Source organism: Hylaeus anthracinus, unplaced genomic scaffold, assembly GCF_026225885.1.
Source record: "Hylaeus anthracinus isolate JK02 unplaced genomic scaffold, UHH_iyHylAnth1.0_haploid 11985, whole genome shotgun sequence".
NCBI classification, from domain to species: domain Eukaryota; kingdom Metazoa; phylum Arthropoda; class Insecta; order Hymenoptera; family Colletidae; genus Hylaeus; species Hylaeus anthracinus.
Genome location: NW_026534333.1, coordinates 476712 through 499821, shown reverse-complemented (window position 1 = coordinate 499821; position 23110 = coordinate 476712). Strand labels below are relative to the sequence as shown.

General features: G+C 47.7%; 3 protein-coding genes and 2 long non-coding RNA genes across 14 annotated transcripts in view; 2 read left to right on the top strand and 3 right to left on the bottom strand.

Moving 5' to 3' along the window:
* Window positions 1-4419, bottom strand: part of LOC128887103 (uncharacterized) — a 71871-nt gene extending 67452 nt beyond the window's left edge. The window contains exon 1 of the mRNA XM_054142592.1: window positions 1331-4419. Coding sequence (XP_053998567.1) covers window positions 1331-1406 — 76 coding nt within the window. The 5' untranslated portion in view covers window positions 1407-4419. The remainder of the gene's footprint in view (window positions 1-1330) is intronic.
* Window positions 4420-7704: 3285 nt separating this feature from the next.
* Window positions 7705-8690, top strand: LOC128887104 (glutaredoxin-related protein 5, mitochondrial). The gene is made up of 3 exons (XM_054142596.1): window positions 7705-7898; window positions 8195-8336; window positions 8410-8690. The coding sequence occupies exons 1-3, from the start codon at window positions 7824-7826 to the stop codon at window positions 8592-8594; spliced, it is 402 nt and encodes a 133-aa protein (XP_053998571.1). The 5' UTR covers window positions 7705-7823; the 3' UTR covers window positions 8595-8690.
* A 1495-nt stretch (window positions 8691-10185) lies between these two features.
* The window catches only part of LOC128886568 (uncharacterized), a 45159-nt gene continuing 32234 nt past the window's right edge, over window positions 10186-23110 (bottom strand). The window contains exon 3 of the long non-coding RNA XR_008459866.1: window positions 10186-10772. This is a non-coding gene — a long non-coding RNA (uncharacterized LOC128886568). The remainder of the gene's footprint in view (window positions 10773-23110) is intronic.
* Window positions 10843-14360, bottom strand: LOC128886569 (uncharacterized). The gene is made up of 3 exons (XR_008459867.1): window positions 14006-14360; window positions 13452-13931; window positions 10843-12834 (listed from the first exon to the last, which is right to left on the bottom strand). It is a non-coding gene; the product is annotated as an uncharacterized LOC128886569 (long non-coding RNA).
* The window catches only part of LOC128886566 (potassium voltage-gated channel protein eag), a 57133-nt gene continuing 47560 nt past the window's right edge, over window positions 13538-23110 (top strand). For all 10 annotated transcript variants that reach the window (XM_054141563.1, XM_054141561.1, XM_054141559.1 and 7 more), the window contains exons 1-2: window positions 13538-13680; window positions 21379-22709. In XM_054141563.1, coding sequence (XP_053997538.1) covers window positions 22631-22709 — 79 coding nt within the window. In that variant the 5' untranslated portion in view covers window positions 13538-13680; window positions 21379-22630. The remainder of the gene's footprint in view (window positions 13681-21378; window positions 22710-23110) is intronic.

Here is a 23110-nt window from a genome sequence, read left to right as displayed (position 1 = left end):
TCATTCGCACCGCTGGTCCAAAGAATATAAAGTAGAAACAGTTTTTCTGGAGGTCTCTGAGAGTCTAACAACCAACCTCCCTCCTACTCTGCCCCTCCCCACCTCCATCTTTTCCCAACCGTAGGAGTTACGCCCCTACTTGTGGAACACCGCGTTACACCGTAATGTTTACGCATTCCTTACCAACGTTACTTTCGGTTCCCTCGATCTGAAATCTAAATCAAAGTTCTACAAAATACCAGTTTGCGATGAAATTTCATTACGTTCCAATTGAAAATGTGACAGGTTCCCTTCACTTTTCCTTTCTTCGAGCTCTCCGACTTTCCTACGGTGTATCGCGTTACACAGCTCAAACGTGTCGCGTACGCGTCGAAAGAATCGCGAAAAAATTCCAAATTCTAGATATCGAGTCTACCTCGAAACGCTGGCAACGTTGCATTTCGACGTAAGTTTGAATACGTATACGAAACCAGAATTAGATACTCTTATCGTAAAAATAAAATGAAACTGCTGCAAAGATAAATTTGGACAGAGTGGCGTCGAGTGGCCGCCGATGCCGACTAGGCGATGCGAAATTCACGTCTGCGCCATTATTTTTCTTCGGTGGGTATTAAGAAATCACAATGAAACCCGTGAACGCGCGCGGCACCAGACGTTCGTGCGGTGAGAAAAAAAGGACAATAAAATTGAAAGACTGGCACGGAAGGCAGCTGTTCGATAAAAAGAACGTTCGGACGCTACCGAGACAAAGTGTCGCGTCCTGCTGGCGTTCAACGATCATTTTCGAAATCATCGTCGAAGGAATATTCGAGTCGCGCGACACTCGAACTTGCGGCAACGTCACGCGACTTTAGTAGTTAGTTTTATTCTCGCTTGCGATGCAAGCACGCATTCTAATCCGACCCCGGTAAGACGGTTTCGTAACAAAGCGAATTAAGGCAAGACAAATACTGTCCGGGTTAGGTTAGCTACTGGTCTATATTTGTCGTACTCTTTAAATGGAATGCGTGATTTACGGTACTACATATAATTTTTCATCGAATTTATTGCTCGTCGAATTTGTATGCCTGTGATTTTCTGTACATTTAATGCGATATAATCGCTTTACGTTTGTTTCAGAGTTGGAAAAGTATCGTCGTTAGTTTGGAATTCAGAACGCTCCGGACCCCGTGGTAACGAGCATGCCTGAAAGAGTCAACGAGATCTATCCAGCTCGACGCAGGTTTCACCAGGTGCACGCCGATAGAGCGTCGACGCCACTGCCCTGTCGCGGGCTCGAGTTGAACATGCAAAGCATAGAGAAGAAAAATTGCGAAGGTCGTGCGCTCACCCTCGAGCAGGTGCCAGTCCTCGTCGAGCGAGGCCAGGGCTTGTGCTTGATTGGCCTGTTGTTCGAAGTCGAGCATCTTGGCCCCACCGTGTTCCAGCCACTACTTTCGGTCGCGTGCTTTCTTCTTTGCCACGGCAAATAATCTTGTCACTTCACCTCTCACGAAACTATCGCACAGTCCACTGTTACAATTCGAACAATCGTTCGTGTTTATTCGTGAACGCTGCGACAGCGCGGAATCCTCTTGAGCGACAATTGTAAACTGGTATATCAAAATACAGACTTTCCCCTCGAAGGAACGTTCGCTCAGATTATCTCGAACGTCCTTTCCTCGCGAAAGAAAGAAAGAGGAAGAGTGTGTGTGCGTGTGGGGCGGGGGAGGGCGGGTGGGGGAGGGGGAGCGAGCGTCGCGCCGCCGTCGCCGCCGCTCTTTTACCGTTTAAAAACTGCTCTCTGTTTACATCGGTGTTTCCGATTGGCTTGGTTCGGCGGCGGTTACCCGTCTTCGGGAAACGGCGCAAGCGTCTCGGCTACTATATCTTTCAAAAGGTCTAAGAAACTTTCGGATGGAGGTCGGGATTCGCTTTGATCAATTCCGAGAAACGCGTATTGTTGCGTTTATTTTCAGGGTGCTCCGGTGTTACGGAGAGAACCGTGTCGTCGCACGGACAATAAAAAGCTACAGGAACGAGCGAACCAGCTCGCGTGCATGCGTGGCGGTACTCGAACCGCGACTGATTTCCCCTATCACACCGTGCTCAGCTGCCACCCACGAGCCTCCCTCCATCGTCATCGGTTCTCCCCGCCATGCGCCACCTTCCGCGCCCGCTCGCCTCCCTCCCCCCCCCCCCCCGCGCCCCCCTTGCCACGCGAACCAAGCTTGCTCGTTCCAAACAACGCTAGAACGTCTGTCCCTCGCTCCCTCCTCGCGCCCCCGCCCCCGCCTACGCCTTCGCCTCCGCCTCCGCCCGTCCCGACCCGACTATCCGCGCCCCTTTCACTCTATCCGTGCTTTCTCCGTCTCTCTTCTCCTTCGTCGCGCTTCCAACGCTCTTCTTTGCTCTCCTCTGCTCTCCATCGGTGTACGTATGTACAGGGTGCGGCGAAAGTCATGGTTCAACGGACAGGGTGATTTTACCCAGGAGAAAAGGACGAAAACGTAGAATCGAGATTCTTCGTACTTCGTGCTTCGATTTCGAGGGCAGCGATTTATGAAATGGGTCAAATACGCGGAGCACCCTTCGCCAAGGTTAGCCCTTATCGCATCAATGTTAAACTTGTTTCTCGGACGTATAAAAAGAAATTATTTCGTGGTTGTTTTACATGGTTACGAATGAACTATTTGCGTCCCAACTGCGCAGATTTTTGTATCGTTATTTTTCCATGAACCTGAGCGTGCATTTCGATACGTTTATTTATACGAAATGAAAAGAGCAAACATCGAGCTATCGTTTTGCCCCGCACTGTAGTCATTTCGATACACGCAATAATTGCGTAGGATCTTGTAATTCGGCCTTGAGTGCGGTTACTTTTCTCGGCTTAACGGCGACTGTTCTACAGCGTGGCAAGAAACAGCCGCGTGAGCATTCAGCTTAATAAGCGAGAAGAAGCTTGGGAGATGTACGAAGGTCAGTCGCAAAGAGAATACAAGGGACAAGCCGGAAAGAAACGTTACCAGGATTACAATGTTCGGGTCCACGATTGTTGTTCTATTTTGCGTGGCTCGCTTTAACGTGACTACACCGTGACGAGGGGTTTCACTTTGCCGCAGTGTTGGCCGCTACTGCCAGTTAATGCATTTTCACTCGTGGGACACGGTGACGCTAAATGATACGGTTTCCTGTTCGCAGGAAACTCGAAACTCATGGAACGAACACCCAGGTATACCAAAAATCTAACGCTGCAACTTTATCGAGCACCTTGAAAACGTTGCACCGCTACAAAAATTATTTCGACACCCTTCCAACTGCCACCGAACCTTACGTAAATTTACGTAAATAAACATCGCACGCAAATGTTATTTCGTTCGGGTAGGATTACTAACCATACTTTTTTCAAGTAGAATTCACCAAGTGAAGACGCGATATTAAAATCGAGTGTTGCAACGTTTCGAAACCTTTGACGTGATCGGCTTCGCGATCGTGGATGTATTTCCTCGCGCAAAAAGAAGAACGTTATTCATCGTTTCGATCAAATATTGTTCAGCTCTAGTATACGGTATGGAAAGCGGCAATGTAACGTTAAGCAAAAACCGCCCTTTAGGAGAATGATTTGGACTAAACAGGAGGTAAGAATACAGGCGTTCGTTAGGCCGTCTCGATTATCCTCGCGTGGCAGTCCGAGTGGGGGAGGTTGTCGGCACTGGCGAGCATCTGTGACGGAGAAACAAAACGCTAGAGCGAAAAGGAATGACGTTACCGGGAACGACGAGGAGAAAACGATTTCCGAACGAAGAGCGAGTATACACGTATCGTGGCACGTGCGACGAAGAGGGAGAAACCTTACGCTGATTCCTCTCGAGGTCGAACAGGAATGAAACAGAAAAAGACAGACCGGTCGACTGGCTGTTCTAGCGTATACATACGCAAGAGAATGGCGACGCGCGTCGGCCAGAAACATGAGAAAAAATTATCAGCCGCTGACGTTTATTGTGGCACGTATCGAATCTGCGATAAGAACGATGAAGATGCGAACGAGCGACGACAAACGTTTTCTTTGTACGATCGAATCACGATGAATTCGAACGCTGAGAGAGGACAGTGTAATTTACGTAACGTAAGATGAAGATCAAACTGCTGTTTCGATTTACATACTCGCGACCATTTTTACGCCCGATCAAACACGAACGTAGGTATTTATTTACTCTTCGTTTCCACAAGGACAATCGCGCTACGGTGAAACATGTTTCGAGATTGGGCTTGAAACTACATTACCTAGCATTAGCTTTTCAAATACCTATCGACGTTTCGACCTTTAATTTGTACGACCAATGTCGACTAGAACGCGTACGTTACGTGCATGAATGTATAATGTTACAACGCGATAAAAGGAATTCCTCGTCGTATAATGAACCAAATAACGTATTCCATTTCTTTGCAAACGTTAAACAACATTTAAAAAACAGTGATTTAGTGATTCAGAAATAAAAAAAAAACAGTGATTTTAGATGTAGTCGGTGAAAACAATGCGAAAGAGAGACAGACCGATAATTCCGGCGTCGGAGGTGGAAGGAAGCGTAATGGAGTAACGCGAACAGGACGGGCGAATTGGCACGAGGATAGAAAGAGACATAGATAGGGAGAATAGCGTTGCGAGAGGAAAGAGAGTGGAAGGGAGAGAGTGCCACGCGACGCGTGAGACGGTAAAACAGAGACAGGAGATCGGCTCGAAAGTGGTGGGGGAAGCAGGGAAGAAAATCGAGTGGCTTGCCGAGCGGTGGACGGTATCCTGCAAGGGGCGGCGGTGAGGGGGGCGAGGACAAATGACGAGGCGCGCGAGCCATCAGGGCCGTATGCTGAAGAGCACGCGACACGCGCTCTGAGAACCGAGGCTTGCACACGACCTTAACCCTTAACTGTTGCGGTTAATAACAGAGTAGTGGTAGTGTTAACCGATATGTAATCCAAAATTATGATTACCGATTCTTATACAGATTACCAAGAACGTTTCGAATACGTCATTTATACTCGATTCGCGTTTCTCAATTGTTCATTTAATTCTCCGTTAAAGTGTCCTTCTAAAAAGTTGCATACATCGTGACTGTTGCGAATCGTACGAAAGCGTTCTCATACTTTTCACGGTTATTCGAACCATTCAACACCCACTCGGAAAACGATAAGAAAAATTTCACCGCGACGAACCAAGAAAATTTCACCGAAACATATCCGACTAACCACGCGAGGAGAAGAATTGCGTTAGTTTGAATTAGACAAATATTTTCTTTAGTAGGGGATTCCGACCTGTAAGACGGTTATTTCATTCGTTCGCTCTCTAGTGGAACGTTCTTCGAAGAACGTCCAGCCAACTCGATCGCGGAAAGGTCGAACGAAAAGGCAAGAGAAAGCGGTTGCGATAAATTCAGTATCGGCAGCTCCTCGACGTTGCGCGATATCACCCAGAACACCGAATCTATCGTATCTGTTTTGTTTTCAAGAAACTGTGCTAAAAAGTAGCGGATTAAAACTGGGAGACACGTAATTTTGTGTTTACCGGTCGGTTACCAATAACCCAGGCTAGCCGTAACCCTACCAGGAGAATACGGGAACGACGATGGAGTCTTCTCTCGTAAAGGATGGAGGAACGAAAGCGTCGTTGGCAAGAACGAGAGACTAGATCGAACTTGGAAACAGAGTAGGGGCGAATACGGCTAGAGGGAGATGGACGTCGAAATAGAACGGGAAGGAACGCGGAGGCTGACGGAGGAACTGAAATAGAGAGTGGAAGAGGATTCACGAGTGCCTCGCCAAGTTCTCTCTGCATTAACGGTCCCAGACTACAAAGTACGAGAGAGAACATGGAAGACGGAGAGACGCGTATACGCTCGGCGATCAGACCGATACTCTTTCGCGACCGTACCATCCGCTGCGTAATATTGTCCTAAACTGCGCTATCGCTTCGCCAACATGCCTCTTAAAAAAATGACGCGAACGACTGCGAGTTAGTTTATACCGAATGACCGAGTAGAGCTCTATATAGACTTGGTCGAGCTGTATTCGACGAGCATTCGAACTCGCTCTTTTCTTATGTTGCGAAAATATGAATACAGCCGTGGAGCTTATTTCTTTGAACTTCATCGCGTAATTCTATAACAACGAACGCGCGGTAGCGGGAGTCAGCGGGAGTGAGCGTGTCTATTGCGTCTTGCGCAATAGGAAAAAAGTGTCTACGTCCGTTGAAAGGCCGTCCTTCTGTTAAGTGAACGCGAGAATGCTATCTGGTTTTTGTAAACAACAACACCAATACAGTCCAGCGTTCTCAAACGAAGCAAATGAGACGTGGTAAATAAAAATATTTGCTCGACGGTTCTTTTCGCGACGACGCGTATTTTAGTATTCATCGACGCCGCGTAAAAGGCTTCGTGCGAAGGGAAAATTTTAATTCCAGCACTCGCCGCCAGAGAGAGCTGTCCGTTGGATCCTATTCCCGTGAGTTTTCGCTCTTACATCGATTACATTATACATATAGATCCTTTGTCTAACCACCGGAAGGCTCGCGTTTAAAGGCAGGCCTGCTTTATCTTGAGATATATCTACTCCGTTCGCAATGTAAATTGAGAAGCCGAGAGTAACAAGACCATCGAATTTAGCTCCAACGATTATGCTCGCATTGTTGCCGATATATTACAATTTCAATTCTTTAATTACTACAATCGGATTTTGTTTCCATTTATTTAACGACTAATTATTTGGACTGTCTATATTTGTCTATCAGACGATTACTTTCCGAATGACAAAAATAGAACGTGCTAGTAACCGTATCGCATCTAAACAAGGTGAAAGGGTGAGGTTCATCCAGAATCTGAAGGTTGTTCTAGAACATAACTTATTGCATCGTCTTTTCTTCTTCGATTCTTTTTAGCCGTCGTACACATCCGAATAAAAGTAATCGACCGTTATTCATATGTTGTACTTTAGCCTCGAGGATTGACGGTGAAAGCGGATCCCCGCATTTCCGCTCTAAACGCGAATATTTTTACAACATTTAACCTGTTGCTATTTTCGTGGCATTCGTCCGCGACCTATGGCAAGGACTTTGTCCGTGAAGCTGTGCGCCACGTATAGCGGACGAACTTAAAAATCTCGTAGGCGTTCTTACGTAGGTTCACGCGGCGAGTTTCCATGGTGATCGGTCTCTGTGACCATGATTTCGCTGTGACGTCATAGGTTCGGAAAAGACGTCCACGTGCAGCGGACGTGCGGTATCGGTTAACGAGTTTTTTTTCCAAGTAATAATTTTTCACCGTACGTCACGGGGAAAATACGATCGTTCGAGCTTCGACTATCCTCTTATCACGACGACCTGGAAACTGCATATCAGCTGTACGAGAATTAAATATTAAAAATTGGTAGAACGTTTGTTCTGGAAGTGCGAACATTGGTTCCCAGAAATTTACTGCATTATTTTTAGAAGAATTTTCACCACGTTGCATTTACTTACACGTATATTTACGATAAAATAAAATTAGGATAAATATTTCGGTCATACATTTTTTGATATCGGGATTAATTGTATTATTGGATACAATAAAAAGAATTTTTTTAAACATACACATGGCGGCATCTACGAGTGAACGGAGGAACTAGTTGGTCGTTCTCCGGATAGAGGCACTGACCGACTATAGAAATTTTAGTTTCATCCTTCCGCCGTTAGATGGCGACCTAGGCTAGACTAACATCCACGATCGATGCGTAAACCGGTTAACCCATCGTGTCGTCTTTTTTCTTATTAAAAAAAATCAAATTTTGACTGTCACTTCCTAGAAATAGTGTAAGAAATGATTTCGTTTAAAATCTACAATGGAGTCAGACATTTCTGTACAAAACTCGATAACATTGCTAACCTCGTCAAGGTGAGTAAATTAATATTTTCATCGTCACTCGAATCAAATCGATCTCCTGATTTTGCTACACAACGAATCTTTCATCTCTTGAAATGTTGAATATGTTCAATTTTGTAGCGTAACCGTACATTAATCTTGTGTTCATTACGCGAAGTGTGTATGGCTTAGAAATGTTTCTTCTTTCCTAACCTCTCGAGAAGTCTAAAAGCAATATAGTTTTCATTGATTTTATCATTTTCAATTACTAACAAGTTGATCAAGTTTAGTAGTTTCGTGCGTTAAAACGTTTATTACTCTTCTTGCAGAAGAACAAGGTAGTCGTATTCATGAAGGGTGTTCCAGATGAACCTAGATGTGGTTTTAGTAATGCTGTGGTACAAATATTAAGAATGCACAACGTAAAATACGATGCTCACGACGTACTTAAGGATGAAAACCTCAGGCAAAGTTGGTATTTTTATGGTCTGAAGTGTATGAAGCGTTTAAGAGATCTATATTTACCATGTTTGTTTTTATTCAGATATCAAGGATTATTCTAACTGGCCAACGATACCTCAAGTATTCATAAACGGTGAATTCGTGGGCGGATGCGATATACTTTTAGAAATGCACAGAAACGGAGAGCTCATAGAGGAATTGAAGAAAGTTGGCATCACGAGTGCTCTTCTAGATAAAGGAGAAACCAAAGAAAAGAAATCCGATTAACCATTCACATACGAGAGTTTAGTTTGTTCATAATCTTGTAAATAAAATGATTGATGTTGATGGTTGTTTTTTGTTGTAATAAAGCTTTTGACAGTAGATCGGATATTTAATTTATTCTGTAACAACAGTACTATGTATCGATTTATAATAAAAAGGAGTACGTAATTTTAAAGTAATCGAGGCATCGAACCCAAAATCGTGTTATTACAATGTTTATAAACTACAGACATTATCGATGTACGTTTCGTGAAAATGTTCTATTAGTTGATCAAGTTTCTGCCAGATGGTGTTGACTAGAGAACATAGCTCTATACGATAAGTATTTCGAGTATGCTGGTATCCACCGTTAAGCGAAGTTTACCATGGAAAGGTCAATGGTGCCAGCAAGAATTTCACTTGAGGATATTGGCGTACCTGGCACCACTGTACCGACGTCAATGAAACTTACCAGCTTTCAGGTGGAACAATTAGTGGCACTGATAAGCACTACGTGTGAATTTCAAGTTAGTATTATTTTATCTAACGTAGCAGTGTGAAATCGAACACGCAGGAATTTCGAGACGACGACCGAATTGACAAAGCGGCTAGTCAAGGTTGCCGCATAACAGGGGCATACCTGCGCCTGCGAAGTAGCAACCGGGCCTACAAACTGGCTAGCATCGGTTGCCATTTATCAGGGGCATACTAACGTGCCTACTTGGTGACAACTAAATTTTCATTCTCTTTGTGACACCTCCATCACACTTCCCAACAACTTCAAAAGTTCAGCAAAAAGTGAAAAATCAATTCCGTTCCAAACTTCTGGGTTGATATTTTAATTTCCCATCGTTTCTTGCCACGGTTCCCTTTAATTTCCCCTTGTTTCTTGCAATATTTCCCTTTAATTTCCTGGTACATTTCTCTTTAATTTCCTTCATCTCCTGTCACATTTCCCGTTAGTATCCTTCAATTCCTGATACATTCTATACTATATCACATATAATATATAATATTATACTATACTATACCTATACTATTATACCTATACTATATTACATATAATATATAATACTATTAAAATATTTGTACACTATTGTATACAAAGCAGAGTATGGAGAAATTGTAACGTACGGCAGTTCATTTTGAAAAATGAAAAAAGGAGGCGAGAAAAGGTAATGGCGGAAAAAAGCGAACAGGGCGTTACGTCGTTAACGGAGCATGTCGACGGTGTTGAAGATAACCATTGATATTCGCGGCACGATCGTACATCGTATTATTTAAGTTTTTCCAGGCCTGCGACCCTCCAAACGCGAGTCGAGTCCTCCCTTCGTCATTTGGTATGCCATTAATTAATTTGGGCCTCGAGAGCCAGCCAGACGCGCCTCGCAATTAGTGTCAGAGAGTCAAAATGGCACGTGTGCGCGCGCGCGCCAGCCGCTAGGCGTAAATATTCCTCTCTGAACTCTGGAACGGGGCCGCCCTGTGTTTCTCCCGTTAAAGGGCAACGTGATTTTCCTTCTAACTTACGCGGGATTATTGGCTCCTAAACACCAAAATTGTGGCGATGAACGGATACAAAGAGTGGGCCCTACCATCAAATTACTCGTTAATCTTTTCGTTTCTCATCCTTTATTTAACATTCTTCACTTTATATGAAAAATTGATCCTAATTGTGTCATTATACATTGTTCGTCTTAAAGGAAACACATTGTACATTTAAATATAGCCGAGCAGAATAGCGTGACCAGTCGATTTATAACGGAATAGCGTTTCTCTTGGAACGAACGCGTGTCCGTATCGGACGTTTCAAATAATTCAAATGGATAGTCACGATCTCGGTGTTCCATAAAATTTTTACGTCATGAGAATACAGTCTCCGTGGGGATTAAGTCGAGCGCAACGGACGTTTCTCGAAGAAGCAGTAAAACGCGACGGTCGTTTCGAAAATGGCGACTCGCCACCCGAAAATTTTTACGACCCGCAGGATTTATTAACTGTGGTATACTTGTTCGTCCCGATCTCACCTACTTGGCAAAAATAAAAATAAAACGCGTTTACTTTCCGTACTCCCCGCTAGAGTGACAGATGATCATCACAGAGATGTCTTGGTAGCGAAAACGTCATCCCTCTGGTAGCGACAACGCTAATCCTTTCGATAGTGATAACGTCAGTCATAATGGATTGAACGTACTTCCATTTCTGTAATCAAACGTACAATTTCGAATTAGTAGTAGAAAACGTAAGTCGAGTTGCGATTCGATAAGTATACGAAGGAAAAGCTGACGTTTAATTACTTGGAGAATTATTCCTCGGGCCCAGATGAGTTCTGTTTCGATTTTCTGGCTAACCTCTCCAGTTACTATGGACGATTCGTTAAATGGAATGATAAGCCACTATGGTAACGATAGGGTGATAAGTGCGCGAACCACTGGAGCCGATGTAAACGGGGTGTCCGGCAAGGTGGCGCCCTCCCTTCGACAACTTCGATCGAACCACCCTCGTACAACTCTTTCTCTCCTCTCTTTTTCACTCTGTTCTTCTTCTGTCGTTTTTCGGCTTTCTTCCGCGTGTCTCTCCTTTACCTCGAGAACGTCAGAGTCTGATCGATCAGCCTGTATTACAATACACCCTTGGACCTGGTTCACCCCCCTTACGAGATTCGGTCATTAACATTTTCAAACGGACGACTTGGTCCATTTTTTATTCGAACCAAACATTTTCTTTACCTTTTCGCAAGCTACGCTGTCTCAACGAAGAAAACGTCGAGTACGACTTTGACGAAATATCTTTAACCAAAGAAATAATGGTTTACTCTGGTGTTTTAAGGTGGTCACGTTAGTTGCGACACTCCGTATAGGGATAAAGAAGTGTTGGCAGCGTTTCTCGATAAAACGATGCAAGTTCAGATTACTAATTCACAATGATATTTGAAAGTAGACTGAGAAATTTCGCGTTCCTCGCTGGCGGCCGCCGTCATTTCATACAATTCTTAATCTCGTTCAAACGAGGCGTTTTGTCGCATGTTTAACAAAGTTGCAAATTAATAACATTCCTACGGAGTTTGTTTAAAAAGTTGTTTGAAAATGACGAGTGTTTGAAAAATTGCCAAAGAAAAGAACTCGGTACGCAACGTGTACGCAAACACGCCACGGAGGTAGGGAGTTGGAGGAAAGTTCTGAAGATGCAGGGACACTGGCAGAAATATAGCGAGGTCGTAGAGACAATAGAGGGTGAAGACGGTAGCGCACTTGAATGTCGGGAGTCAAGATTCCCAGCCACGAACTCTGCACACATTTTCACGCTATGTAGCGATGTAGCGCGCAAGGGCCTGGACGTATCGAGGGAGTAGACGTTGCGGTGATTCGCGTCGAAAAATAAGTTCCTCGAGTTCGAGGCTTAAATTTACCTCTGATTCTCTCCGATACTCGCCCTATCGTTCTCTCGTTGGAGTCACCCTCCAGAGACACGTGCCTCCTGTCGAACAATCCCGAACAGCGAAAAAGGATCATTTCGCGGGTTGCCACGACCAGCGCAACACCTGACAGAAGTTCAGGGGTTGCGCACCCTTTCAAGCAAAAACTTTGATCGATCTTCTTTCACGGGGGAATCGCAGCTCGCGGAACAAAGATTCAGCCCAAGTTCACGATCCCTCAGGGAAGAGACGTAGGGTTCGAGTAATCGAGCGAGGATTAAGTTAGCCGATTCCATGAGGCTCCGTGACCTGGGTTAAGATCCGTGGAAAGGCCTGGGTTAGGTACTTCTTGTTCAGGAAAATTGATTAAATCGTAGCAGCGGACGAACAGGATAATATTTGAAGGACGATCAACATTTTTACATCGTTTCCAATAGAGTAGAACCTGTACAGCCTTAATCGTGAAACGTTAGAAAAGCACCCTCCAGGTGACTCGGCGTCTGGGGATCTCTTAGGATTCCCCCTCGAATCCTTCTAAACACACCCGGCCAAGTTCGGAGGGAACTTGGACAGATTTTGTTTCCGAATCTCTTCGTATCTCGTCTCCAATCCTTTTCAAATGCGTCAGACGATGTTTGGAGGAAACTTACTTCCGTGACGCTCGGTGGACGACATTGGTCCTTCGGAAGGTCGTCCTTCGACGAGGCGACGTAATTGGTTAGACGCAACGACCTTGTTAGAGGCAGTGGACTGGCAACGGGTAGCCATCGAGTCAGACGATCGACCGTCAAGAGGCCAGACCAAAGATTCTCTTCGGGTCTCGGTCCAAGACTTTGTCCTAGCGCGATCCTAGCGTGAAACGCTTCTTCGGGACAAACTCTTCGTTCGCAGGTGGATCGATTTTTGTCGATATCGTATTTCGATCCGCGAGAAAAGTTTGCCCGCTTCTGGAAGAGAATCGAGGCGCTATCGTAAGAAATTCAGAAACGAAGTCACGCAAAAGGGGTGCGAGGGAAGTCGTTGGGAGACAGAGAGGGTGAGAGAGAGGCGGTAGCGGAATGAAACTGGGGGCGAGGGTGGGAGTCGGAAGACTGGTTCTGGGGGAAGTCAGCGCCGCCATGGAGGGTGAGTCTCAGTTCTCAGTCGCCACTCGGTCAGCCTGTCGCACGGCTGGATCTCGGTAGTCCTCTGCGCGAATACACGCTCCTACACACGCCTGCACACACATATACACGCACACGCACACACGACCACACATACATGTATATATACATATATACACACAACATACACACGACACACGACACACGACACACGTACACACGTACACACGTACACATGCGTAGACGCGAGGAGTCGAGGACGTTTGAGCAGTAGCAGTGCGTGGAAGTTGCGATCGGGGTCGTGGGCAGGCACCGCAGGCTGCGTGAGGTGCGCGTAAACGACTGCCAACCCATCGAACGTACGCTCCTCGCCAAGTGAATCCACGTCCTTGTGTGTACGCGAACCTCGGAAACTAGTTTCCTGGACGTGTTCCGCAACCGGTCAGCGCGTGTGCCACCCGGACCGCGATCGATCCTTGGGACGATACGATCCAGAAACGCGATGGACGGAACCACCCTCCTGCCACGGGCCAGATAACGCCAGGAGGAACCCTCGCCGATCCACGAGACGCGAGCGAGCCAGGATTAATCGGTACGAGATCGTTCGTCGACGCACACCACGGCCGGTGAGGGAGTGGGGGTCGTCCCATTTTCCGCCATCCGCTGATCCACGGACTCGGCGATGCTCTCGATGATCGTTGCGGTCGCGTGGTGCGCCACCAGACTCCCCCCACCCCTACCCCGGTTGTCCTTCCCGTTCTAAATGCACGGTGCTTTGTCCGCCTCTACGTTTCTCCATCTACGTCTGGACTCGTGCGACCCGTCAGGACGCGATGGATCCACCTAACGGAGACCATTCGCGTTTATTTATCGTGACCGAACCGTGATAGGAACGAACCAACCTAATCCAGACTAACCCGACCCTCTGTTCCTTTCCAGTAGCGAACGAAAGCTTAACGTACCTCGATTGCCAAACATTCGTCAGATCTTCGCTTCAACTCTTTGTTCGCCAACGATTCGGCTAGTATAGACGTCGACGTCGTCTCGTCTAGCGACGGTAGAATGAGAATTAGCGAGAGTAGACTCCGTGAACACGACACCTCGCGAATGCAAAGGATTCTCCCAAGTCTGACGTTGATCGGCTCGCGGTCGCGGCTCCTCGAGATTGGACCGCTCCAGTTTGGGTGTCAGAGCCTCTGGATAGGCTCGGTGTTACCCTCTAGCGCGAAAACGACCGAGACGCTCGCGTTGTCAATAGTCGGCGGAGGTCAGAAGTCGATCTCTGGAAAATATTACAAATCTTATCGAATCGATGTGTTTCGCCTTACATCTACGAAACGAATCTTTGGAAAACAACGACACGTGGTTTACGATAACGTTTATAGTATACGCGAGGCTTTTGGAAAAAATCGTACAAATGTCAGCCTCGCAGAGATTTCCACGAATATTCGCTCGACGATCGACGATCGGAATCATCTTTACAGCTGGCGAGTTGTACACGGTGAACCCTTCGGGACGCGGTCGAGTGGCGTGACATTTGGGGCCATTGTTTTGGCTACCGAACACCCTCCCCCGCCGCCCGTGGTCGATGGTGATTAACGCGAAGAAAGTGAACCGGGCACCCTCGGCTGTTTGTTTTGTTCGCTCGAGTGGCGCGGCTACTTCAGGCCTCGTTTAATTTACCAGCTCGATTCGCGTCCCTCCCAACCGGCTATGCCCAATTGTGTAGGTGTTTGACGTCTGCCACGCAAGGTCGAGGAGGTTTTCTTTCCCACGGCATGCACCGAGTGGCCAATTTTCTCCGAGGGAAACGCGTCGGATCGAACCGTGTCGCGAGTTGGAACCTTTGTATTATTATTTTTATTTATTCACTCATTTGTCAATTAAAGAAAAGAAATGATTTTCAAGCAGTTCAGAAAAGAGAAAACAACGGAGGAACGAGTGCCTCGGTCGATGAATATTAATAAGACTTAAATTCCCCGCTCGTTAACAAGGGGAGTAATTCGAAAAGCTAATTACTTGGCTAATTAGCGAATCGGCCTGGGATCCTCGAGATCGCTCTAGACGTTTCGTGGTGTCGATTTTCTTCGTATCTGCGATCCAACGCTGAAATTAGATTCTCGTCGGTGTACAACGGAAAGTGATCGAGCCCTGGCGTATCTCGTTCCGCTCGAATCGAACCGAGGGAAAGAAAATGGATACAGTTCGTTACCGAGAAACGACAAACTCCGAACCTCGGGAGGGTTCGCGAGCGTCGTTCGCCGCGATTCGTCGACTCGCGATAGAACAAAGGGAAGCGATTTCGACAACGTTTACGATGATTATCTCCCCCTGTTCTACCCTCGCGGTAGCCGATGTAGTTGGTTTCTTTCTGTCGTGACGCGAGTTTTGGATTGCTGCCAGGTTCACAGGTCGCCGCGTTTGCAAACTCTTCGTTACACGGCTCACCGACGCCGACGACGCGTTGTCTGCCTATGCATTCTCGATACGGGATCCATGCTCGGTTTACCTCGAGTTTTATATTCGAGATCGCTCGGCCACCGCTGTGTATCGTTTCTCCAAATATCGTCGCCTCTGTCGCGACGAATTTCCCGACGGAACGAGGATCACAGTCGAGACCTTGTCGAGTAGGAAACTATGTTTTCCTACATACCAAATTGTTATACATTCGAAACAAATAAAACGTACTCGAGTAAAAAGTCGTATGAATTTTCGTTCGCCTCGAAACGAAGCGTCTTCTTCGTCCTCGAGGAGACTAAGCGACGACGAGGAAAGTTACGCGTAAAAATGTAAATAGAGACCGCACGGTGGTAAACCTTTTCCCTGTCGGCTATTTAAATTCTTCACGGCCATTTTTCAGTCAATTTCTCGCGCGCATTTCTTCACCGGTGCTATCGATTCGAAATAATAAGGACCACTCGACACTCGATCGTCGGCCCAGTCGAATTCACTGGTCCGACCCGTTCGCTCCTGGCCCCCCGAATTAGACCGGGTTATGAATTCGCTGACCTCTCGTGGGAAATCGAAAAGCGTATATGTGCTCCGTTACCTCGTGGCCCAAATACAATTTCACGTGGCCTTTCCACGTCACCGATCGCCTGGATGGATCTGTTGCTCGTTTTTCAACTGTCCCCCTTTCACCGGTCGCGCGAGCTCTGCTTTTGTTCCCCCGCTCGCGTCTCCTCGGACCACTTCCGCGTTCTTTCCGCTCTCCGCAGTTTCCATTTTTTATCCCCACTCGCGATCTCGCGTCTAGTCGGCATCCGTTTCATCCCTCGCGACATCGTTCTTCCGATTCCAGCAAGGTCTTTGTCCTTCTTTGTTCGTTTTCGTCGCTTGCTCGGTTCTTTGGCTACCCCCGGTTGGTTTCCAAGGTACTACGTTACCAAGAGACGGCGTACTTTTCTATTACAGAGGAAAATGTTTGGTCGAACAGTTGTTCCGTTCTCGATTCAGGAGTCGATTTATCCAAATAAATGAATGGCAGCAGCCCCGTCTAGGATCGTAGCACGCGTTATCCCCAATCTCGAAGCTTCTCTCTGCGATACTTTTACTTGGAATTCGGTTTTCTTGGAAATGTTTGGCGGTGGTCGAGCCTTGGGCCACGTTGGACGCGAAGCTGCGCGTAGATTAGGGTGGGTACATCGCGAATCGAATCGAATACGTTATTGAACGGTCATGGAACAGAAAATGGAGGTCAAGAGGTCGGTTAGCATTGCCTCAATTTTCCGAGCGGAGCCTCGATCCGTATTCTCTTGCGCGCGCTGGCCATCGTCGAGACGATCCGGCGTCGCGGGATTTTATAATTTACGTCGCGAGGAGATTGGCGAAATGGGTTTCGCGAGCCGTGGCACGAATCGCCTGGAACCAAGTCGGGGAACGTCGCGAAACAGGGCCGCCCGCGTCGCGCGCCACTTGCGTCATCGCCTGCTCCTGGACTCCGTCGGCGTCGGTGCCGGTGTCGGCCCCGGGGGACCTTTTGCCACTTTTCCGTTTTATCGTTTCCGCGTTCTACATCAACCACCACTGGTTATAGTTGTAGAGAACAAGCGTGTTATATTTTCTTTTTAAACGGATTTTTTTTTGCTCCGATCAAACACCAAAGCAATCTTTATCTCTACTCGAATACAGGATGTCATAAGATACAATAATATTTGGTCTGTTGCTGCGGGAGCTCGAGAGAATTAGAACGGACAGGGTTATCGGATCGTTCCGTAGATTTTGCTCCACGGAAACGTATCGTTTTTAATCGTCTTCGAGAACAACTCGATTCCATCGGTAGTCGTCTCACAAACGGAGCTGTGTGTACGGTTCCGTCGTCGATAACGTCGACACTTTTAGTCGAGTTATCTTCGCGAAGAGGCACTGTTCTTCTCTCCAATAAGAACCCTTATCGGTCGGTTGATTTTCTTGGTCGCGAACGGCCACCTTTCCCGAGGACAAGGACGCGGCCAAACCGTTCCACGATTCTTTTCCAACGATCCAAACTCGTCCGATCGATCGACGATTAATTACGCGATAGTCCGCCGCGTATTATTTGGAAGATTAACATCGGAAATAACGATTCTGTAATCGAAGTAATAAAACGCAATGGCGAAGTAATCGAGAGAAGAGATTCGGATCAAACGATTATCCGGATTAGGGAACCACGGGGAAGGAAGGAAGGAAGGAAGGAAGGGGGAGGGGTGGCGTTAAAAGACGAAAGCATTTAGAATGGATATACGTAAATAAATACGTACAAAGGTGACACTTTAAATAGATCGCGCGACGACACCGTGACTGGAGCCCATAGAACGAGGAAACAACTTTTGTCGCAACGTTGACTCGGATCCTCGCGACGGAGCGTTTTTCGCGTGAGATTCGAGGCGCCCTAGGTCCGTGTCGATGGACGAGAAGCATAGTGTCCTGGAGTCGATCGATCGGAGAAGAAGGCGAAAAGAGGGTAGCGAAGCGCGGCTGCCGTGCCAAAAACTCCTCCCACGAAAAACGATGGGCTACCTTGAGATACGACTCGCTTTCTGGTGTGCAGACCGCTCGAAATCCGGGTGACCTCTTTCTAGCCACGGTCTTTGCCCCCTTTTTCGCGGCTTTTCTCTTCCTCGGCCCACCCCGCCGCGCCACTCACCCTTCCGCGCGACAAGCTCATCTCTCCCGGAAGTCTTGCCTCCGTTGGTTTGCCCTCGCGTCAACCGTCAACCTATCCACGCTGACCACGGAAAACACCGATCGGAAAATGGAAAATTGTTGTCCCCCGTGTTCGCGCTATATCGTTCCTTTCGCGACAATCAGTGGACGGCCACTGGAACGGATTTCGCTTACGTTTCTCTTTCGCTTTCTTTGTCACTTACAAAACTACGTATATTTCGAAGCGGAACGATTACTGATTCGACGGCAAGTTAAACGTGGTCGGATGGCACGACTTGCCACGCCGATATAGCGACCGTCCGTTCTCTGGACTTTGCATTTTAGCGCGAGAACTTGGCATCGATCGCGCGAACTACTTCTCCACTTTCGGCCGACCTTCGTACGTTATTAGAATTCTTGTAAATCTGGTACGATTTCATTGTTTCCGATATCGTTGATTGGTTTTGCTCGCGTGCTTGGCGCTCGGAGGACGAGGGACGCGATGGAGATAATGGGACAAAATGGAAAAAATGGAGAATTCTTGGAAATATTTACGCGCTGGTTGATCGATTTCAAATCCATGCATGCAATCGTAAGAAAACATTTCTGCGAAATTTCAGCTCTCAATTTCAGTGGCCCAAACCGTCGAAAAGTTTAAATGGAAAATACATGGATCGTTTTCGACGTGAAATATCATGACTGACGTCGAGTCTCACGGCGAAGGCTAACGGTGCGAACGTTCTCGGTGGGGACTTGCCGTCGCGAGTCGTTCCAATTCCGTCCCGTTGGTGTGTTTCCATTTTACTTGCAGATTCCGTAAGAGGGTTCGCGCGCTCTTCGCTTTCGACCTATCTACTCGTCTTATCTGCACGCTTTAATTCGAATCGGTTCGGCTGACGCGTTTACTCGAAACTCGGAGAGTCGAGTCGGGATCTCGTCAGGGCCAGCCGGGAGTCGTGCCACCGGCACTCTACGATATTTACTATCGCCCGGTTTGAACCTATTCGCGTTTCACCAGAAAATAGACCGACCAGTGATTCGTTAATACGATTACCGTGCGCCTATCGGTATCGAAGCATTTCAACGAGAACGACGTAGCCATTGGTCCGTAACAAAATCACGCGTGGGTTTTCGATAGAACGAACAATATCCTCGTTGAACGCTCGAGGTGAATACGCGTACAAAGTTAAAATACACGCGGTTAAGTGGCTCTTTAACGAACACCGTGTTTTTAAATCAAGCTTGGATCTCGCGTGTTAGCCACTCGAGACCAGCATCGATACTTGTCGAGATCCGGACGATTGATTCGCGTACAAGCATCTCTGTATTCGATCTCGATGGATCAAAGTGTTTCGATCCGTGTAAAATGATCGAAGAAGGGTTTCGAGTTTCGTTTGGTCTTTCATACAAGGATTGTTCGTTTTTGCTGGATACCAGATTCCTAAGCCAAAAGGTATCGACACGGAACACGAAAAGCTTCAAATTGTTGATAAATAAATTTTCAAAGAAAAACCTTGTTCGCGACTAGCGAGTAAGGGATTCGGCCAACGAACGAATATGGAAACGCGTCTCGGTGGGATGGGAACGGAGGGACGCAAAAGTTATTACCGGGAACAATTTTGGAAACGGCACGGAACGACGAGCGGTGGCGGTGGCGGGTATCGGGAGTAATCCCGAGTACCACAATGCCTTGCAAAACAAAGGGTATCGGGGAAACGAGCTCGGATCTGACATTGCCGCGAAACAAGGAGGGGAGGAAAGGTAATCCTCCCTAAAGGACGAACCGACAAGGAAACGTCCGACGCCGATTTCTCGATGGAAAACGGTACAGCTTTAGTTTTTTTCATTCTGAAAGAGCAGTCACGCGTCGATCGACAGCCCGTATCAAATCTGTATACCGGAAGGTATCGCGGTCGATTTTCAGCGATTCGGCCGATTGAATTTTAGCCGAGAAATGGCAACGCACGGTCCCGGTCCCGATGCCGGTATTTCGGGGGTTGGATCGATCGGGAGACGCTCTAACCTCGTCGATGCCTGGCAAACAAACGTTACGTCATTGGCAATAATGGAATTCGCAAAGCCATTAGTTTCGTTTAGAAAGTTCGCGAGTGTTATCGATTGAATATTTGAAAACGAAATGCACAAGACGGTTGGTATTTATTACGGTCGTTTTATTCGACTCCGTCATCGAATGTAAACGGAATTTCTCACGTGACCGGAGCTCGATCGGTTCGCTCCATCACTGGCAGAAATTGGCAGAATTTCGTTCGAACGATGGAATATGAATGGAAAACTTTACGTAGCGATATATTCGCTTAACTCTTTCACCGCGAAGAGCGTGTCCATACATGTAAGTAGGATAGCGCGATAAAAGCGACACGGCTTTTGAAACGGGCAGCGGCCACCGTCGCGTCGACCGAAATCACAAGGGGGACGCGCGTTCTTTCTAGTTCATAAGACTAATTGTAATTCGTAAAACGATTGTTTTTTTCAAATACTTTGAGCTCGATTATTTTTACGCTCCTTCCAGCCTCCCTTGAGACCTTCGACCCGTTCGCTATTGTTACACGCAACCGTCCCACCGCGCACCGCTGTTTCCGCGTAAATACAACTCCACGGATCCATAAAGATAACTTGGCACGATTTATCGTTCCCGACATGAAAACACAATTTTATCTCCTCGCGTTGGCCAGGCTGCTCGACGTCTGTCACGATATACAAACCCTTGGCACGCTGCTGACTGAGAAAATTAGCTGGAATTTATGCATCCCATTTGTAATGCTAATACGTGCAGCGCTGACTCGTTTTTAGAGAGTGAATCGGGCCTGCCGGATTTCGCAAACAGAGGCACCAAGAGAAAAAAAACACGGACAATTTGTTCAACTATCAACTACGAAATTACTCGTCGTTACTCGCACCTTTCCTTTCGTCCCGAATCTCGTTCCGAGCTGTAGGCAAGAGAACGCTCGCATCGCCAAGCAAACTTATATAACTGCGATCGAACGACTACTTCATTTTTTCGTATTCGAGATTTGCTGATATCTCGCTACTGTGCATCGACTGGAGCGAGCGGCCCAATCCATCCGACCCGGCTTTCAGTTTGTAACCCCGGTACTTATATATACTCTACTCCGATTGTAAAGGGTTTGTTGTTTTGTTCTTTCAGTGGTCCCCGAGTGAGCCTCCAGCCAACCGTCGTCGTCGAGCAACGTCCACCGACGTAAATCGAATCCAGACACGCGACAAAGATTCCGTGGCGAGTCTGGTCGGAGCGGCGCCGGCGTCGCGGGAAATCGCGCGCGACAGCATCCCAAGCTCGGTCTCGCGGCTAAGACGCAAGGATGTGATCGAGGATTACCGGTGGGCCGCGTTCCCCTCGGTAAGGGATGTTCTCCTCCGCGGGCACCAGCTGCACCGACGCCGAGGAGGACGCCGAGGATGTGGAGAACGACGTGGCAGGTATCGCGCAGCCGTCTAACTACTTGCCGTCGGGTACCCGTGACAAGGCGCGCGATCACCTGGAAGGACTGCGGTTAGATGGGTCATCGATCGCGCGTCCACCAGCCGACGACACATCCGCGAGCCCATCGACGTCGTGGTCGGTGCCCCGATAGATCAGGACCACCGTCCACCCGCGTATCGAGCTCGTGGTCCGATCGCGAATCGAACCAACCCTGGACCGGCTCTCTGTCTCGACCTGGAGCGCGTCGCAGCGAGTCGCAGCTGCGAGCTGGACGAGTTCGAACACCGTTGGTCCCGCGACCGACTCGACCTCGGGGAGCTGACGTCGTCGCGCTCAGCTGACGACAGACGCCTTCAACCCCGTCCCACTTTACGATTACGATCAGGGAGCCCCCCGTCGTTCCAGGGACCTATCTGTACTTATCTCGACCGGAAAGGAGCCGCGTCACGGTTCATCCAACGTTTCAAGAGGTACAGGCTGCAGGGTTCCAAGACGCTAGAGCGAACGGAGGAAATTGAAGAGTTTTCCTGACCGGAGAGGATTCCAGGACGGGCCACAGGGGACCTTGCCTCTTTTCGTCCGAAGAGTTGAAAAGTTTTCCCCCGATCGCAGAGGACTCGTTTCGTCTGTTGGTCGTCACGCGAGAGGATCATCTGGACAATCGGAGGACCGTGCCACGTTCGAACCGGTTCAACGCCGACGGGTGATTCGAACGCTTCGCGATGGTGATCAACCCTCGAGTGATGACATTCAGTTAGTGTAGTGTGCGTCGTTGTGTTTGTCGCGTGCAGCCCAAAGAGAGAGAGAGAGAGAGAGGAAGAGAGTGTGCGTCGATCGCGAGAGGAGCGGATTGACATGAGGCGTGGAAGACAGTCCGCGATCGTCGTAGCCAGAGGCTGGCAGAGGTCCTGATAGCCGCAGCGACCAGGATCCGGGATCATCCAAGGGAGAAAGGATGCCAGGGGGGCGCAGGGGCCTGGTCGCCCCGCAAAACACATTCCTGGAGAACATCATACGACGGAGCAGCAGTCAACGTGAGTTCGATGCTTTTATTGGTTTCCTTTTCCGATGAATCGATGATTGGCTCGTGGATACAATGCCGAGTCTCTCTGTGGAATCTCAGCCGCGGCCAGAGAGAGGGAGAGAGAGAGAGAGAGAGAGGGAATAGCGAGTATGCTTTTGTGGGAATTCATGGCATTTTATGCGCGTGCTCTTTCATGCTTAACCCTATTTCTCTCCACCTTTTTATTTCTCCCTTTCTCTCGCTCTCTCGCTCTCTTTGCGTTTCGCTTTCCTCCCCGCGAAAATAGGTCGAACTAATAACTTTACGTAACCGCGGTAAGCACGGAGAGATAAAAGTTGCTACGCGTAACAAGATTAACCGCGTTGACCGTGGATAGACTGTGCATTACAGTTAGCTTCGTTTCGGTTTTAA